The sequence below is a fragment of the Protopterus annectens genome, chromosome 10.part0, assembly GCF_019279795.1.
Source record: "Protopterus annectens isolate FY-2018-M chromosome 10.part0, PAN1.0, whole genome shotgun sequence".
Classification (NCBI taxonomy): Eukaryota; Metazoa; Chordata; order Ceratodontiformes; family Protopteridae; genus Protopterus; species Protopterus annectens.
Window position 1 is genome coordinate 1431893579 of NC_056744.1, and position 20779 is coordinate 1431914357.

At 43.9% G+C, this 20779-nt stretch overlaps 1 protein-coding gene across 1 annotated transcript in view; it reads left to right on the forward strand.

Moving 5' to 3' along the window:
* WDR47 (WD repeat domain 47) overlaps nucleotides 1-20779 on the forward strand; it is a 2078858-nt gene that overhangs the window by 378811 nt on the left and 1679268 nt on the right. Inside the window, exon 4 of the mRNA XM_044086053.1 lies at nucleotides 11157-11241. Coding sequence (XP_043941988.1) covers nucleotides 11157-11241 — 85 coding nt within the window. The remainder of the gene's footprint in view (nucleotides 1-11156; nucleotides 11242-20779) is intronic.

Consider the following 20779-nt stretch of genomic DNA (forward strand, 5'->3'; position numbering starts at 1 on the left):
CATGAGGTTGCTCTCCCACGCAACCGAAGGGGTGGCTAGAGCCACGGATGCAGGCATAGTCATGAGACGTCATGCCTGGATGCGCATCTGTGACCTCGCAGACTCCTTCAAGTCCTCTTTTTTGAATGCCCCAATTGAACCGTCTTTCTTGTTTGGTTCTAAAGTAAAGGACACACTGGCCAGGTGTGAGCAGAAGATGGAAAGACTTTGTCTGCCTGTGGCCTACATTTTTCCAAGCCTCAACATTCTTTTTCCAGGAACCAGAGGAGTGGGAAAATATGGCACAAAAAATCACAAGGTCCTTTCCGCAATGCACGTGGTGAGGATTCCCGTAGAGGCAGAGGGGGTTCCAATGGTGGAAGATGCCCCTTTAGGGGTAGAGGGGGTCCCCGAAATCAAGACTCCAGGGATTCTTTTTCCAAGCAGTCTTATCAGTGCTCCTGAGGCGTTGCCCGATTGCTTTCCTTTGGAAGCAGTTGGGGCTCATTTTTCTCTGCACCAAACTGTCTGGCACTCTATTACAAAAGATCAGTGGGTGCAGAGAATAATCTCCAGAGGCTATTACATCCCTTTAACATCACAGCCAAAACCTACAAAGAGCCTTCCCGATGTTCCACCCAGTCAAAGGGAAGAAGCGGCTTCATTGATAAGAAAGCTGTGTCAAAAAAGAGTTATCCAACCAGTCCCCCCCAGACCAGTGCGGATCCGGTTTTTACTCAAGATTTTTTTTAGTGCCAAAAAAGACCGGGGACTGGAGACTCATTTTGGATCTCAGCCATCTAAACAAGTCAGTGGTTCAAACCAAATTCTGCACGGTCACTATACAATCCATTCTCCCTTTTTTCCGGGAGGATGTTTGGATGTTCTCGATAGACCTCCGGGATGCGCATTACCACATCAAAATGGGCAAACGCTCCAGGAGTCTCTGTTGCTTCCTACTAGGAGCCAATCATTACCAGTTTAGAGTCCTGACATTCGGTCTCTCGACGGCCCCCAGAGTGTTCACGAAATGCCTAGCAGTGGTGACAGCTCATCTGAGACTTCAGGGATTCCAGGTGTTTCCATATTTAGACAATTGGATCCTCTCCACCCCCACCAAGCATCTCCTGAGTATAGCTCTCCACTACACTCTCTCACTGGTGGAGTCTCTAGGCATCGCAGTCCATTGGGAGAAATCCAATCTACAACCTGCCCAACAACTGGAATTTATAGGGGCAGTTTTCAATACTCGAACAAGCCTGGTATCTCTTCCAGCTCACAGGCTTCAGAGATTAAAATTGCAAGTGCAAGTGATACTCTGTCAAAGAAAGGTGTCAGCAAGAGAAGTTCTCCAGACTCTGGGGTATATGGCTGTAGCCATTCTGATTGTTCCTCTGGCAAGATTACATATGAGACTGTTAAAATGTCTCCTTTTGTCCCAGTGGTTGGCAAATCTTCACCCCCTAAACTCACAGATCCTCATCACCAACTCCTGCAAGCAAGATCTTCTTTGGTGGATTAGGCCAGATGAAAAACTTAGGTTTCACCCCTTCAAGATCCCTTAACCCAATGCCACGGTGACCGCGGACGCTTCCCTGATAGGGTGGGGGGCCATTTTCAGGGAAAGACAGTCCAAGGCACGTGGTCCAGCTTAGAGGCCAACTTGCATATCAGTGTTCTGGAATTGAGAGCAGTGCTGTTGGTGTTGCAGGCACTACATCCGCTCCTTCCATCGGGAACGATTGTGATTCAGTCAGACAGCATGTCAGTAGTCTGGTAGATAAACAAACAAGGAGGAACCAAATCCTACCCCTGTGTCGAGAGGCCATGAGAATTTGGCACTGGGCGATGGCTTCCAACCGCTTTCTTATAGCAACGCATATCCCGGGGAGCTCCAACGTGATTGCGGACAGGCTGAGCAGATGCATTCTCCTTCTACACGAGAGTGGTCTCTCAATTCGAACGTGATGGCAGAAATTTTCAGCTGTTGGGGCCAGGCTTGCTGCTATCTCCTTGCTTCCCCTTCAGACAACAAATGCAGCAGCTTCTTTGCCCTTTTTCCCCAAGAAGGGGAGTCACTGAGAGACACTTTGACTCATGATTGGCCCACAGGTCTCCTCTATGCTTATCCTCCAATTCCCTTGATATTTTGAAGAAAGCAATTCGGTTGAGATGCAAGGTGATCCTCATTGCCCCATTCTGACCTCGACAAGTGTGGTCACCCTTCCTCTGGCCTCACCTATTACAACCTCCATGGATCCTGGATGAACATCAGGACCTATTCTCTCACCCACAAGGGTTGACTCTCCCAAATCTGTCCACTCTCAAGCTGACAGCTTGGTTTCTCCACTTTCGTTAGTCGCCAGGCAGGAAACCCTCTCCTCACCTGTTCGCAATATTATTCTGGCCTCCCATAAGCCATCCACCAGAAAACCCTACAGAGGTAAGTGGAAAAGGTTCAGTCTCTGGTCTAAAGAACAGATGTTAGACCCCTTCTCAGATCCTGTAGCTGTTGTACTTCAGTACCTTTCTGCATTTTTTGAGAATAGAACATCTGCTTCTACTATTCGAGTTCACTTGGCAGCTATCTCCAATTTTCATAATGGTCTAGCAGGCGTTCCACTTATCTCCACCCGCATATGCAAGACCTTTCTTAAAGGAGTTTTCCATAGCAGACCCCCAATCAGGTGGCATTTAGAGACATGGAATCTCTCTCTAGTATTACAGTCTCTCTCTCTACTACCCTTTGAGCCTGCTGCAAAATGTGACCTTAAATTTCTGTCATGGAAATCTCTATTTTTGGTGGCTGTCACATCTGCCAGACGGTTATCAGAATTACAAGCCTTATGCATCAAGAGTCCATATTTAATCTTTCATAAAGACAGAGTATCTCTTCGCAGTAATCCATCTTTTCTCCCCAAAGTGATTTCTGATTTCTCTGTCAACCAGTCCATTGAGCTCCCAGTGTTTTTCCCAAATTATTCCAATAAAGGAGAATACTGTCTACAGTCATTGGATTACATAGACATTTACGTTTTTACTTGGTTAGGACTAAATCTATCTACAAGTTGAATCAACTTTTCATCTCCTTCTCTGGACCAAAAATGGGATATGCCGTATCAAAAGTCACTTTATCAAAATGGCTCAGAGATTGTATTACCTTTTCATACTCACAAGTGAATGAACCTAAACCTGTCAATATCAAAGCACATTCAACGAGAGCCATAGCAACTTCTGTTGCTTTTCACTCCAGAGCTTCTGTGGACGACATTTGCGCAGCAGCCATTTGGGCTAAACCCCATACTTTTATCAAACATTACAAATTGGACATGCTGCCCAGGGGAAGAGCGGCCTTTGGCTCAATGGTACTCAGGAATGTTCTTCCATAAGGACCCCCCCCCCAGGTTTTCAAGTAGCTTGGGATTCTGTCCCATCAGTGATGAATGGGAAGAAGATTAACAACATCAGATAAAGAAGTTATGTCTTTCCATAACGTTCCATCTGTGTTGTTGATCTTCTTCCATTCATCACATCCCACCCTCCATCCCCCACCAAAGCCTCTTGGTGGATCTTATGGGTCCTTGTTGTGTTTTCAGGGTTTTTTGCGCAGAAATGGCCTCTGCTTTTACTTCTATATGTTTCATGCAAAGTCGATGCGAGGTAACTGGGAGAAGGGCATTGTGGGTAGCAGCTTAGCTCGAGAGTTTTTGGTGTACGCGAGCTTGGTATTAGGCCGACTCGGTTCCGAGGACTCGGAACCGAACCCATCAGTGATGAGTGGAAGAAGGTCAACAACACAGATGGAACATTATGGTAAGACATAACTTCTTTTTATAAATACAAGAATTCCACAAGGCTGTGTTTTGAGTCCCATGCTGTATATGATCTTTACTTATGACTGTTGTTGCCTCCCAAATTAATACCAACATTATTAAATTTGCAGATGACACCACTGTCATTGGATTAATTTCTCAGGGCAGAGTCAGCATACAGAAAGGAAGTAGCTGGTCTTGTGAAGTGGTGTCAGGATAGTAATCTCTCTCTCAACATCAGTAAAATGAAGGAGGTGATTATTGATACAAGGAGGAGGAGTGGACAACATCCACCACTTCACATTGGTGAGGTTGAGGTGGAGAGAGTGCCCGCATTTAAGTTTCTTGGTACTAATATCTCTGAGGATTTCACTTGGACTAATGGTATTACAGACCTGGTAGGGGAAGGTACAACAGCATCTATATTTTCTGAGAAGGCTGAAGTTTGGCATGCCAAGCATTATTCTCGCCAACTTCTACAGATGTACAATTGAGAGCATCATCTCTTATTCTATTACAGTCTGGTTTGGGAGTATTACAGCACAGGACTTCTAAGGCTTTACAGTATGTGATTAAATCAGTGCAACATATCATTGCAACAGCACTTTCTGTGCTGGAGGACATCTATAACAAAAGAGTTCTTAGGAGGGTTTATAATATGCGTCTATATCATGTTATCCAAAGTTTACTTAATCGAATCAATAAAGGTCGAACTTTATTGATCGATTAAGTAAAACATCAAATAATGTAAAAAAAAAACAAAACTAAATGGTGTAGGCAGGGGGGCAAGCCCCCCTGCATGCCCCATGTGGGGGGGGGGGCTGCCCCCCTACTTAAATATACCAACTCCAAGACCGCACTACATTGAGGTAAATGGAAATCTCCCCCTACAGAGATTTCCGTGTACTTGCATGATGTTCTTAACTTTCGATATTGTCGTGCCGACAATATCAGACTCGATATTGTCAGCTTACGACAACGTGAAGTAGACCCTATAATATTAGGGATACTGCTCATCCACAAAAAATGTATTTATGTTGTTACCATCAGGGAGACTCTGTAGAACAGCTAGAACTACAAGGCTGAAAGATAGTTTTCTCCCTTATGCTGTTAGGCTCATAAATAAAACGTATCCACTGCCCTTCTTGCTATCATAGTAGGTTAGTTTGTGTTGGAGGGATGAAATGTTTTATTTGTATAGAATTATTTATTTGTATCACTCTTTATATTTTTCTTAGGCTGCGGTGGTGCAGCAGTTAGTGTTGTCGCCTCACAACAAGAGGTTCTCCCGTTCAATTCTCGGTTGGAGCGCCTTCTGTGTGAAGTCTGCATGTGCTCCCTGCGGTCAAATGACGTTTAAAGACATGCAGGTAGGTGTGTACGTGAATGGGTGTGCCTTCTTTGAAGGTTGGGCATCGGGCTGGCAACTCGGCACCATAAAAATCCATTGCCAATCATTAGCGGACCGGAGTTCCGCTGTGGCGACCCCTAACCGGGAAAAGCCGAAAGACAAACAACAACAACTTATATCTTTATCTTTTATTCTGTTGTTTTTATGTATGTTGCTGGAGGATTTGCAGAATAAGAATTTCATTGTACTGTGTGACATTGCCTCTGGTACATGTGACAATAAAGTTGAATTGAATAATATGTGTATAGGATAATGTGGAAAAGTCTTGAGATTGGTAATGGATGTGAACTTGTTGCAGATCAGTAATGTGATGAATAAAGTTGTTTAAAAGACCAATCTTATCAAAGCAACTGATATGGACTTTTAGTAGATGTTTTGCTTGCATGTTATTGTACTCATTTTCTTTGAAGTTCATATACAGTATGTATGCCTAGTTTAAATGTAATTTTTTTCAGTTGTGGGTCACATATTGTACCACTGGTTCCCATTTTTACTGTATATGTTTTACTTGAAATGTTTTGTTTCCTTGCTGCAAGGTTTTAATCTCACAAAATCTCCTTTAGCCAAGGCTTCCATTGGTTGCGCCCTTATTGGTATTTCAGTTTACTGTGTTTTGTTTTATTCGTTAGCTGCTAGTGTTTTCTGCTGGAGATACTAAATGGTCTTTGAGGCCAGGATCTTTGTATGCATTTCCTTATTGCAATACAAATTGTGTAAATACAGCTGGTGAATCTGGGTATCCTGAGGCAATGTTACAACTGCCTCATGTACACAGACAACCCGCTCCTCCTACCACAAAACACTAACATGTGCGAGAGATGCAATTATACAGCCAAACTGGAGGCTAAGCTGTCTCCACCCAAGACTGGAACAGACAGTCAAGAGGAGAAGGTTAACACTTGCACCACACCTCCAGCCACACATAGACCTACTAAACCAACACTGGCAAAAAATACACATAAATATACAAAGTCATACTCATAGGCTCTAAATAAAAACCTGCAAAAGCATCAGAGACCTCCAAAGTAGACACCCAAACAACCTGCACCTCCCGTCACAAACCAGACAACACATAAAACACAAAAACAGTGTGCCGCACAATCACAGCCCTTAAGGCAAAATAACATACCTAACACACTAGTAATAGGTGACTCTATAATCAGGCACACTGACGTCCCACTCACTAGGCTGGACAAGCAGAATGTTACTGTTAGCTGCCTGTCGGGAGCCAGAATCCGCCACATAACACAAGCCCTCAGGTCACTCCAGGACTAGTACAAATATGACTCTGTCATTGTTCATGTTGGTGTGAATGACCTGATAAGTACCTCCCTGGACTACTTGAAAAGAGACATGGAAGAGCTCTCTGATCATGTAGCCCAGGCTGCTATGACCCTGACCTTCAGTAGCATCCTGCTCTCACCAACAATGATACCTCAGTATAAAGAAAAAATGATCAATTTCAACAACTGTCTAAGCTTCTGGTGTCATTCAAAGGGGATCCAGTGTCTGTCAGCCTGGGACGACATGCTTGATGAGCTGCATTGCTTCGCAAGAAACTGCTTGCACCTGCCACCCCATGGCTTTTGAATACTGGCCAAGGCTCTTGCTGCCCCCATAGTGTCTTTTTTAGGCAAGGCTCAAAAGTCAAACCCACCTCCATAAATGGCACAATTAACAAAAAACTGCGGGTTATGCTACTCAGTGCCAGGAGTTTAAATCTCATAATGCACGTGCTCAAAGCACTCCTCAGTATGGAGAACATCGACATCTGTGCAGTAACTGAAACCTGGTTCAAGGCTCCAGAGAGCACCCCAGCACTACCGGGCTACAACTCGTACCACACGTTTCGGCCACAGAACACGGACCGAAACACAAAAGGAGGGGGTGTATCCATATTCATCAAGGATACCTACACCTCCAGGTTAGTGGCGCAGCATGATACCTCTGAGATCATCTATGTTGCAACTAACATCGGGCAAATCTGCAATGGAAATTGTGGCGTGCTACAGATCACCCTCCATTACCTAGGACCATCACTCCACCTTTCTGGAGACACTGGAAAACATGAAGGTCCTACCGAACACCCTGATATTGGGCAATTTCAATTATCCTACCATTATCTGGGAAAACTACTCGAGTACAAACTCCCAGGCCGAGCGCTTCCTGGAATTCATCAACTCAAATGCCCTGGATCAGCTGGTAAACTCCCCTACCTGAGGTGAAAACATATTGGACCTAGTCATCACAAACATGGGTGACAGGTGTTCCACACTGGAGGTCAGCCCTTCACTGGTTAGATCAGACCATAAACTAATCACTCTGGATGTCCACACCCCACCACCACCCCCAACTAAGGAAACCACAGTAAAAAAACTTATCTAAAGCAAACTTCACCTTACTTAAGACAGAGGCAGTAAGTTTCACAGCCCCCACGCTAAGGGATAACACTTCCCAAGATGCAGAAACCTTTACAAATGCACTCTATGAGCTCCTACAAGGATGCATGGCTCGTGCCATCCCTAGCAAAACCAAGACTCACTCCTCTAAGGGAAGGAAACCAGTCTGGTGGACCCCTGCCATAAACAGGCTATACAGCAGAAGGAGGAAACTAGTTCAGAATAAAAGCAAATCCCAAGAAGGAAAGACATCCCTGATCAGTATCAGTAAGAAACTAAGGTCCCTCATGAAATCATCCAAGGCTAACTTCGAAAGAAAAATAGCCAAGGATTCAAAAGATAACCACAAAGCATTCTTTAGCTATGTTAAGAATCTAAGTAGCAACTCGCAGAGATGCACTGAACTCGTGCAAAATAGCACAAAATATACTGAACCTACTGATATTGCCAACATCCTGCCAGATAGATTCATTGCAAACTTCACCCCCCCTCTCATCCCCAAAAGGGCCCACAACAATACCGGAAAAGTGTAGTGTCCCGGAAATCACAGACGCACAGCTGAAAATAGCCCTTTCAAAAGCCAAAAGCACAGCGTCAGTGGGGCCAGATGGTGTCCCAGGCTGCATCTTGCACGAACTAACCCCCCACCTAAACATGCTGTTCAACCTCAGCCTCTCTACAGTCTGCGTGCCCATAGAATGGCGCACAGCAACGGTTATTCCACTCCACAAAGGAGGGGCCACAACTGACCCTGGTAACTATCGCCCCATAAGCCTGACTAGCATGGAACTCATTAACAAAGACATTGGGAACCTCCAAACACTTGACCCGATCTAGTTAGGCTTTGTTAGGGGCAGATCATGCCTACTAAACTTGGTTGACTTCTTCGAGACAGTTACCAAGACCATAGACTAGGGAAAGGGTGTTGTTCACACAGCCTACCTTGACCTCGCCAAGGCTTTCGACACCATTCCCCACTCTGGTATTACAGAAAAACTCCTCAATCTGAACATAAACCCCTACGTCACGAGATGGGTTGCCAACTGGCTTACAGACAGAAGTCACACGGTAAGAATAGCGGGCTCCAGGTCCGACTCTGAACCAGTCGCAAGTGGTGTCCCACAAGGCTTGGTCCTGGGACCCCTACTGTTCGGTATATACTTCTCAGAAGTACAGGCAAACACAGGAGGACTATGGCTAACCAAGTTCGCCGATGACTGCAAACTGGGAGCCATAATTGACTCTCTGGCTGACACGGACATCCTCCAGAAGGGTCTTACTGAGACAGACACCTGGTGTCAAAGTCATGGCCTCAAGCTAAATGCCAAAAAATGCATAGTCATTCTGTTTGGGAAAAACAAAACACCCATGAATTACCACATAGGTGGCAGCCCCCTTAATGCAGAAGAGGTAATAAGAGATCTGGGAACCCAAGTAGATAGTAATCTCTCCTTTGACAATCATATTGCCAAAGTAGTTTGGAAATCCTTCTATGTGGCCCATTTAATTACTAAAGGGTTCGCATCTAGAAATAGAGGTTATAGTGCCCCTCTACTCATCACTCATCAGACCCATCATAGAGTGCAATGCCCCATTTGGGATGAACCTCACAAGACACTTCCAACAGCTGGAGAGACCACAAAAGTACCTTACCAAGAGGATTACTAGCCTCAAACATATGTTCTATGCAGCCGACTGAAAAAACCCTGGCTGTACTCAGTGGCATATCACTTACTCAGAGGTGATCTCTGACTGACTTACAAAGCCATGTCCAACTCAGAATTGATGGACATGCTCCACCTAAAGAAATCCAAGTCACTACGAGCCACACGCTCTAGTGAGCTAAACCTTGCCACAACAATAAATAGAACATGCTGGAGGGATAGATTCCTATCATAGGGACTACCCATTCTTTGGAACAAAATTCCAAACTACATTAGGCAGAGCCCCTCACTAACACTCTTCAAGAGAAACCTTGACGAGTGGATGGGTAACAGAAAATACACCCCTGGGATCACTTCATTGGCTCTGCTTGACAGAAGATCAGTTAATTAATCAATGGGGCGGCGATAGCCGACACACTCTGGCTAGGCTTATAAATGCCCTCGGGCAGATAGCCTAGTACCTACCTACCTATGAAGATGCAATGTTTATGAAGAAGAGCTGATGAAGTCTTCATGACGATCACTGCCAGTCTGAATAATTTTAATAAACACAGTGGTTATACTACAGATGTAGGTTTAGTGTGTGTGTGTGTGTGTGTGTGTGTGTGTGTGTGTGTGTGTGTGTGTGTGTGTGTGTGTGTGTGTGTGTGTGTGAGTGAACTGACCTCTTATAAATTTAAAGAATAAGTAGAGAAAAGGTTCAGTAGTATGACAGTGAGTGAGAAGAAATGTGGTCAGATTGGAATAGAAAATGCACTGAACATAATTCCAGAAAGATGTGGAATGCAGATTTTGAGAGAAAAGAATAGAATGTAGCGGTCAGTAATTTGCTGACACTCATATTGGCAAAAGTGTTCTTTTTTCAAGCCTTTTTTACATGTCATATGTGTTGCTTGTCTAACTGAAGGAGAAAAAAAATTTAATTTTGCCCCTTTTAGTCAGACCTAAATGAGAATTGAGCACAGGTAAAGGTCTCTGCTTGTTATCTCTAGCTGGTGCCTCAGCATAAACCATCTGATATAGAAGATGCCAGGAACATAGATTTGAAATGGTGCATAGGAAATTTTAATGTTTGGAACTGTAAAAATATAATATGCCTTTTTTTAATATTTTAATGCATGTTTGGGATGATGCAAACGAATGTTACAGAAAATGCAAAATGCATATTTTGGAGAACAGTGCAGCTTTTAAGAATGATGCACCTTTTCTTGCATGGCCATATTTCACATTTTTACAACCATCTATAATAAGGTAAAACATTTTGGGAGGGTGGCGCATTAATGATCTAGGATCACCCTTAAAGATTTAAGAAATCTTGTAGTTGTCACTGTTCATTAGTAGTACTATATTGTTGTCTCTGCTCCATTTCTTTATACAAACTTCTAAGAAAGTTTTATGCTAGTGTGCATTTATTTGTATGACTGATTAGAAAGCTGTAAAGGTCATACCTCAACCTGCTTGCTGAAGAATTCCAGGTAAAGACGCAAAAAATGACTTGGGGGGGGGGGGGCAAAATCAGGGTTAGATTTTAAATATTGAACATGCATCTTCTAAAAGATTTGCAGTACGAAACTCAAATGATTGTCATTATTTAGTGGCTGTACTCCTTAGTGGTTTGCCAAAAAAAAAAAAAACACAAATTTTATAAGGAACAAACAAAATATGAAACAAGAATATGGGCATTTTGCAAAATTCTGGACACTTGAGAAGTAAGACAGAACTTCATCTGTAATAATCTCAAGGAAGTAAGACCAAAAATAAAACATTTTCAGTGCAGTTAATTTTCTGGCATATGCCTGTGTGTGCTACTGTGCTTTGTTTTACTGTGTCACACCGTATTTATTCTTGGTTTCCCCTCTGCTCAGTGTTTTTCTTTTTGTTTCATCTCTAGGTTTCGCTACATTATCTTGAAACAGAAATTTTTGGAAGCTTTGTGTTTAAATAATGCAATGTCTTCAGAAAATGAGCCCCAACATGTAAGTGTGTTTAACTTTGAGAGAAGCATGGTTTAATTTTAGTTGCTGCTAATTACATGAGTTAATCTCAAAATACCTTTAAAACATAATTTTCAGTCTTTTAATGGACCTGTTCTACTGACAGTGAAGATAAAGATGGATAGCTGAGGAAGCGCTGAAACTTTGTTCCACAAAATTTTACTATCAGTACTGTAACTTTTTTTTAAGCTATTGAGCAAGCTGTTGAAGTACAAGGAATAAGATAACTGAGAAATTGTTGTAAATATAAATATGAAATACTATTAAATTATGTAAATTATTTTGAATTTATTATTTTGCTGCCGTGATTATTCTGATGAAAGGTCCACAAAAGAAGTACTTGATGTTTTTACTGGATCAGCTAGGGGTTATGAAACAAATAAACTTTTGTAGTGCAGTTAGCCTTTATTACGAGGAAGTAATATGTTCTTAAATTGTGTTGTTTAAAAACTAATAGTATATGTGAACATCAGACAACGGCAATTACAATTTTAGCATAGTTAGCATAATTTTAATTTAATTTCTCTCTGTGGTCATACTTATTTTCCTGTTTAATGCTTTTTATACCCTGTAACTGTAGACTGTCTTGCCACTGCCATGACTTTATCAAACTGTTCCACATCACTTAAGGAGGGGAACCACTTGTGACTTGGCTATCATTCAAACAGCCATGAGAGGTTTTTGTTTTACTGGCCATGACCCTTCCTCTTAACAGATTGTTATGCAGACTTTATCAGACATGACAGTGCAATATGCTTTCCATTTTTGAGGTATGCATTCCTGCACATGAACCAAGAATGTGTCTTGGGTGGGCCAAGCACACATTTGTGGCACATGTACTGCATGCTATGTACCATTCTGTGCAGTAGATTTTCAACACTACTGGTCAGACCCACCTATCTTTCCATCAGGATGAATGCTGCAGCCATTCACTCACCCTCCCCTCATAAACTCCTGCAGTGCCCCAGTCACTGGTCAGACTGCTCATCTGGATCTCATTCAGTTCAGGCCTTTACCCCTTTGTTCCTTTTGACAGTCATGGAATCATAAGTATGGTCCTTGGAACAGCAGGAATGCTAATACTTTTAATACCATGACAGACTTCTGTTCTTATATTGTCGCAGTGTCAAGCTGTATTCTCAAGTGTGTTTTTTTCAAACCCTGAACACTGTGAGATGGGGACACAAACTCTTCTGTGTTCTCATTAGCTGATAAGTACTCATGATTGTGACTTTAGGTAACTTTGGTTGAGGTTCAAGATGGTGGTTCTGATTTGTGGAGCATCTCTGTGAGCATCTCAGTGGACATCTGTCTGAATAACTCTAGATACTTTGCATATTGGAGAATGTCTCCGTCTCACACAGTCGCTTTGAGACGTATTCGTTTTGAGTAGAGGTATACTGTTTATTCTCAATACTTTTCATTTGTACTTTGAATCTTGGCTGCCTATAATTCTTTATAACAGCTACTTCATGTTGTTCTTCCCTTGAACTCTGGTGAATTTTTTCTTATACTTTTCACAGATCTAACATGACTATTGTTGTAGAGTCTACTGAATAACCAAACTGGAATCAGGATACACAACGAACCAGGAAAAACACAATCCTGTTGGTAACAGTCAAGAAGTTGAGCTATGAACAGACCCAAGGAAGCTACTTAACCAAAAACTCTTTATTCACAATAAATTCATTAAGCGCTTTTGTCCTGATGAAGTTGAGAGTAATTTGCGCACTTTTAGTTTCAGTGCTTTGAATTTTGAAACGGATATTACATCACAGTTTGTACTCGCATCTACCTCAAATGCTGCACTTGAGCTTTTCTTCCTTCATTTCTGACTGATCCTCTTACTTCAAGTCCTCTTTTCGACATTTTTACGTAGTACTCAGTAATTCAGCTACTGCAGTGGTGGTGCTGCGGTAGCGTTGTCGCCTCACAGTTAGACGTTGCACGTTCGATTCTCAGTTAGAGCGTCTTCTGTGTGTCGACATGCGTGAATGGGCGTTCCTTCGTTGAAGGTTGTGCGTTAGGCCCGGCAAGCCAGCACGTGAAAATCTACTGCCAATCATTAGCGGACCAGAGTTCCGCTGTGGCGACCCCTAACCGGGAAAAGCCAAAAGAAAGACAGAGACTCGGTAATTCAGCTCTTAATGTACTCACAATAAGTGCTTGCACAGGTTTCTTCCATCCTCTGCATTTTCTTTAGTTGCAGATGCATGTCTTTCATTTTATCTGCTGTAATAAAATTATTTCTCTTGCCACATCTTTTCAGCTAATTCATATTTTTTCAATGCCTATAATCACACCTTTATCACTGGCACATCTTATGTTTCTGATGTCCATCATAACATATTTTTACTTGTTTTTTTGTTTCCATTCTTAAATGGAACTTCATTTTTTATCCTTCAGTAAGCTCTTCCAGTTTACATTTAGTAATTTCACTGATGCTTTTTATTTATTCTGTACGTTCTATGGAATATATTTAATTTCTTAATCCATGGTTTCCAGTTCTTGGACAAATTATCCCGTGGAAAGAGATGTCCTGGAGGCTTTATTTATATGTTTTTTTTTCAAAGGAAGGGTAAAATGTACTTGTCCTCCTTTGCTTCCTGAACCAGGTAACAGCTGACTTTTAAAATAAGGAAGAATAGGACATGCACACAAGGTTTTGTGCTACCAGCTGCATCAGTTTTAGTTTTGCACTGCGTAGTAGTGTGTGGGAAACCAGAGCACAAGATTTCACATAGGGCTAGGGACCAAATCCTTAAATATATCCAGATCTTGCAGTGGGTACTTACATAAGAATTTTTGTGTTGATTCTCAGCTAGGAAGTCAGTCAGAAAAAAATTGACTTTGCAGCTTGATTTTACTTTTAAGGCATTACTCTTCATCTTTTACAATATTTCAGCTTATTCCTAATTAGTATTTTTTAGTGCTTTTATCTTCAGAAACTCACAACTGCAGTCTGTAGCACATAGTGGACCTCTACACACCTCTAATGCTAACTGCAAGGAGAAAATGGGGGATGTTCTGTAGTCCTTTCTCGCCTTCATTCTTACATATGGGTTCGGAGCCGATACTCGGCCTGTTACAAAGCTCAAAGTCTTCTAGTTGGCTCGTGGCTAGGTAGGTATCCCATAGTGCACCAGTACAATCCCCAGATCTCGTTTGTCGCATCTACGAGTTCAGATGTGCTTCTTGCTTGGCCGTGGCTAAGTTTAAGACTTTTTCTATTATTACTATATTACAGTTTAACTTTAGTGATTTATATGGCTCTAGATAGAGTTTAGTAGTGTTAGTGATCCGCGGTGGCGACCCCTCACCGGGAAAAGCTGAAAGAAGAAGAAGAGTAGCTTCAGACTTGTTGAAGTGTTTTTCTTCACTTTAAATTTCTTGATTGTTTGGAACTAGTTGGCTGTTGGCCTTTGTTGTTCTCGTTTTGTATCCTGTGTGCCAGTCCTTTCTAATTATGCGTTTGCGCTTATTTTACTATATTTTGTGTGCAGTGTTTCTTAGTATTAGAGAGTTTGGAATTTAAATATTTACTTAGATATTTAGCGATTCAGCTTGCATGCAGGGTCTTTTGATAGTTCTGACCCTTTTGTTTCTACGACTTAGCGTTTGAGTGTAGATTTATATTTGAGACAGTTTGGGCATTTAGATTTTTCAAATTAGTGTGCAGTCTAGTTGATAGTTTTCTGACCCTCTGGTCTTATACTTTCTACCTAGGTCCATTTAAGTTAGAGGACCTAGTTCTCTGTCCTTTCTCTCTCCCCAGGGCTAGGCCTGTTTGAGTTAGAGGACCTAGTCCTCGTGGTGTGTGTGTGCTAGTGTGGTAAGGACTAGGCCCATTTAAGTTGGAGGACCTAGTCCTCATTGTGCTTGTGTGTTTCTGCTTCACTAGTTATCATGTCCAAAGAGGCAAAAACCATAAACGTTCGGGTTTTAAAAAATGTGTAAAGTGCTCCCAGAAAATGTCAATTACGGATGGCCATAGTAATTGTGTTTATTGCCACGGAGCCATTCATTTGCAGGAAACCTCTTTGTTTTGCCATTCCTTCAGCTCCAGAGTTCTCCAGGAGCAGAAGAACTAGCTAATTTTGATAGGTCTCCTCAAGCCTTCCTTCGAGGAAGATTTGGCCAGTTCTTATTCTCCAAAAAGAGAAGATGAAGCTTACCAAGAGGCATTTCTCGTCCGGTGCTTTGGAACCGCCTCCTAAACCGGATAAGACTTCTACTTCCTCAGCTCCACTGGCCTCGGAGCTGATCGAGGTTGTTGATACTGAGACTTCAGTTTCGGCCCCATGCATTTCGGAGCCAACTACTGAGAGACTACATCGGAGTCGGTCCAGAGATCTTTTGCTGGACTACCCAACCTTAAGGTCCCCAATCTTGCAGAGGTCCAGATCACTCACACTATCTTCCAGAAGCCTATCAGAGGAAGATGTGGAGAGAGTAGTGCTTAGACTCCTGAAGTCGTCTGCCTTGCCAGAAATGCTATTGGCTCTGACCCAGTTGGTCCCGGAGCCACCCAAGTCCATTTCCCCTGTTGTGGTTCCTTCTCCGAGCCATGCCGCTCTTTCGGGGCCAGAGTGCTCGGTACCACTGGTTGTGGAACCCTCAGTTCCAGCCCCCCTTGAGGCTGTCTCAGAGCCGAGTTCTGCTGCGACACCTTCAGTGCTGTCCGTGGTGTCTAGGAGCCAAAGTTCACCGGTCGGCCCCGACAGGGACACTTGGACCCGAACCTCTTCGGTTCTGAGTCTCCCTCTCGGTGCGTCGGCTAGGGTGAGCTCGGATCTTACATCTATCTCGGAGCCGATGGCTTTGGAGCTGATGACTTCCTCTGTTTCCTTGGAGCCGAGGAGGTTTTCTGAGCCAGAGAGGTCTGCCTTTGAGATGATGAGGAGTGTACTGTTCTGCTCATCAACTCCACTCAAGGGTACCGAAACTCTTCCCCCTTGGGCACCGACCTCCATCTCAGCACCTACTTTCTCTGCACTGCAGAGACCCGCAGCCTCTGTAGCCCCCGGTTGGTGGCCCCCAGTCTTCCGAGACCTCCCCAGAATATCCTCCTGAGGAGCCCCCGGGGAACAGGACATGCAAGAGAAAGCATGTAGATTTCCAGGACGAGTCTCTTACCTCCGACACTGACCTCGAGGAGTCAGAAGGGTCCCCCAAGTTGTCCTCTGATGATGTCTCCTTTGTAGACATCTTGGAGATCCTTAAGCAGAGGGGCAGCTGGCCCACTGTTACCCCTTCTGATGAGGAATCAGTGTACCTCAAGGCTTTCGGGTCTCAACCTTCAGCCTCTTGGGTGTCTCCACCTTTTGATGAACTTTTAGACCTTGTTAGTTGGAAGGTGTGGGAGACTCTTGATGCCGTGGAGCCAGTTCACAGGAGACCCAATAAATTTCTGTCTGCTACCAAAGAGAAAGAATTCTTATCCAAGGGTGTGCCTGTAGATGCCATGGTGGTGTTGGCGGCCACTAAGAAGGAACTAGCGGAGACTTCATCTGTCCATCCGCCAAACAAGGAGTCTCAAATGATGGATAAATACAGGAAGCGTATCTTTTCGTCAGTGGCATTCACACTCAGATTGCTGAACTATCTAACACATTTTACGAGGCTTCAAAGAGATCTCCTTAAGGAGTTGGGAGATGCTCTACAAGGTACATCTACTGAAGGAGTCCCTGATAAGGTATCTGCTCAGTTGTCCACCTTAAATTCCATTGTTAACGCCTCCATGAGGCTGATTTTTTATGCAGTCGACAGAGCGAGCAGGGCAGCGGATTCAGGTGTTTCCCTTAGGAGACACTCCTGGATGTGCTTGTGTAATTTTGCTGAGCCTTTCAAGTCTACCTTTACCAAAGCCACCGTTGACAGTTCTTTGTTGTTTGGACCCAAGGTAAATGACACACTCACCAGGTGCGAGCAAGAAGGGAAAACACTGTCTGCCATGGGAGTACATTTTACCGTCCCCTCTAGACCATACCCCAAGGGTCAGAGAGGTAGTAAGATGTGGTTCAAGAAGTCCCTAAGATTTTTCCCGGGTGCACAGGGTGACTCCTCATTCAGTGGCAGAGGAGGAGGAGCAAATGGTAGATGTTGCCCTAGAGGCAGGGGCAGCCCGCAAAACTAGGGAGGTCGTGATTCGTTTCAAGATTGTCCCTATCAGCGATCCTGATGTGGGGCCCGGCTGTGCTTCTCTGGAGCCAGTTGGGGTCACATTTCTTTGTATCCAGAAGCCTGGCTAAGCATCACCCGAGAAAATGGGTACAAAGAATTATCACCAGAGGTTACTCCATACCCTTTTCTCTGCCACCTCACATTCCCAAGAAGATCCCAGATGTTCCACCCAATCACAGAGATCAAGCAACTGTAGAGGTGAAAAAGTTGTTTGTAAACAGAGTCATCCAAACCGTCCCCGCAGACCAGGTAGAATTCAGAACTTACTCCAGATTCTTTTTAGTGCCAAAACGTACAGGGGACTGGAGGCCCTTCTTGGATATCAGCAAACTAAACAAATCCATAAAGAAGTACAAGTTCCGGATGGTGACACTGCAGTCTGTGCTCCCTCTGTTAGGGAAAGACACTTGGATGTGCTCAATAGACCTCCAAGATGTGTACTACCAAATAAAAATGGACAGAGCATCGAGGAGCCAATTACGCTTCCAGCTGGGAGCCAGTCACTACCAGATGTCCTTCAAGGATGCATCTGCAGTCATAACAAATGGGTTGTCCTGTCGTCAGGCAGCCCTTCGGTCGGCCAGATTCCAAAGTCTGGGTCTGGCCTCGGCTGGTGTCGCATTTCACCCGACGTCATCTCTGCTGGTCTTCGGGTATAAAGGCATCAGCCGACGCCATTTTCCCCAGTCTTTCTTGCCGCGTGGCGCCCGAAGCAGAAGCTGTTCGCAAGTGCCGGTCGGTCAGATCCAGAGATTACTACTACCGAATACTACTTCGAAGACTTCTAAAAAGCTAAGTACCCCGTTGGGGACTCTTTCTTGCCTCAGCCGATGTCAGAAAAAGTAAATAACTGTTTAACTTGTGGGAAACAAATACCTCATAAAGATTTCCACTCTTACTGCTTACCTTGTTTAGGCCCAGACCACGACGTAGCAGCCTGTTTAGCCTGTGCTTCCTTCAACCGGCGACGCTTAGGCGCCGGTCGGAGTTTGCTGAACACTTTTTCGGCCCAGATTTTGCGTACATTATGCCGTCGGATCCTCCAGCTACTCAAATTGTTAAAAACGCAAAGAAAAGACCGACATTCGCGGTCCGCGGTTTCGGCGAAACCACGGTTAAGCAAACCGCGAGTGTCTCGGTTTCGGCGAAACCGAGCAAACGGGTCAATCTTCAGCGAATCCATGACTACTACCGAGGCTCCTGCTACCCTAGTTGAATCGGCCTCTGAAGTTTTGCCTACTAATGTGGTTCCTAGTGAATTATCAGACACCATCCCTTTGGATGTCTCTACCCCAGCACGTGGTGCTGCTAGGCCTCCTGCAGCCATGTCTATTAAGGCCTTTGCCAGGGCTAAAGCAGCCAAAACTGCTAAATCAGTGCCTGTTAAGCCCCCCTCACACAGGCCCAGTTCCAGTTCACAAATGCTTACTCTGGCAGAGGATCTCATCTCTTTAATTAGGGGATCCCAATCTCACCCAGACAGGGCCTCTCAGCCTCCAGAAAAGAGACCTAGAGCAGAGCCCCCAGAGCCAGTGTCCTCTGATGATTCTTCGGATGACTCAGACATTACAGACCATCCAGAGGCTCCTTTTTCTTCTTATGAAGATTCCGATGCTGAAGAATCTATTCCATCTGCCTCTCCACCAGAGGAATTTTCCTTTGGGGAAACCTTACATGCCATGAGAGAACAATTCCAATGGCAGGGACAAGATTTCTCAGATTCAAGAAAAGGCTTAGGACCTTTCTACACTTACCACAACATAGGCCCTTAGCTATACCTCCAGTTCTACCTGTTGTGGATGATGCATTTAATGATGTTTGCACTGCTCCTGATACTTTACCTCCAGCCCCTGCCAAACCAGATAGGTTTTACAGGGTACCAGACACTCATCACCACCTATACAAGGCCCCACTTGCAGATCCTGAGACTATCTCCCAGGGGCCTAAGGCAGTAGCTTCGACCTCAGCAAAAAACCCTCTCCCTTCTGAAAGGGAATCCAGGTCCTTAGAGAGATGGGGGAAAAAAGTTTACACCTCTGCTACTCTCTCAGCTAGAGCTTTGAACTGTCAGTTTCATATGATCCAATACCAAGAGTTTATGCTTGATCAGTTAACTAAGAAACTGTCCTCTGATGACTCCTTAGATAAGAAATATGTTTTAGAAATGATGAATAACATTCAGCAGGTTAGTAACCATTCTTTAAAATGGGGCTATGATGTACTGGAGGCTTCATTTAGATCAGCCATGACTGGCACAGTTATAAGAAGGCATGCATGGTTGAAAGAACAGGTCTTGCCGGATCATGTTAAAGCAAAGCTGTTAGATGCTCCTATGGATAAGGCCAGTCTATTTGGTACTCCTGCTCAGCAAGTAATGAAGAAAATGGAAGAGAAGGCAAAATCTGTACAAACAGTTAAGGATTTCTTACAGGTTCAGCCCCCAAGGTTTAGCAGGAACTGGCCTTCCAAAAATTGGTCCTTTCCAGACTCCTCAAAATCTCAGAGAGGCAGGAATAGACGTTCCAGAGGCAGAAATCAATCCAGAGGAGGTGCCTACAGAGGACGCCAGTGGCAAGGCAATAACCAGCGAGGCACAGACACAACCACTGCCACTGGAACAGGACAGTCACAGTGACTTGGCTCTGACACCGCCTACCAGGGAACAAACAGCAGCACCTTTAGGCGGAAAGTTAGCCTTATTTTCAAAAAATTGGCACTATATCACAAAAGACAAGTGGATTTTGCAAACCATAGACCAAGGCTACAGGTTTCACTTCCACACCTTACCAGTAAAAAGAGGAATGCCAAACCTACCTCCAAATCAAAAAACAGAAGCTCTAAAGCAGATAGCTCAATTAACAAAGATGAGAGCTGTGGAAAGAGTACCACTAACAGAACAGGGCAAAGGATTCTACTCCAGACTCTTCCTAGTACCAAGAAAAGAGAAAAGTTGGAGACCTATTCTCGACCTGTCCGTCTTAAACACATTCATCATTGTCCCAAAATTCAAAATGCTGACCCTACAGCAACTTCTTCCCATGCTGGGCAAGGAGTGTTGGCTGGTAACTCTAGATTTCAAGGAGGCATACCTGCACGTCCCCATACGACCAAATTGCAGAAGATACCTCAGATTTCTTGCAGGATCAGAGCATTATCAATTCTCAGCATTGCCCTTTGGCTTATCTACTGCGCCCAGAGTATTCACAAAATGCCTGGCATCAGTAATAGCTCATTGCAGGCTACAGAGAATCCAAATTTATCCATACCTGGACGACTGCCTGATACAAGCGGACAACAAAAGCAAGCTGACAAAAGACTTACAAAGAGTCATTTGCTT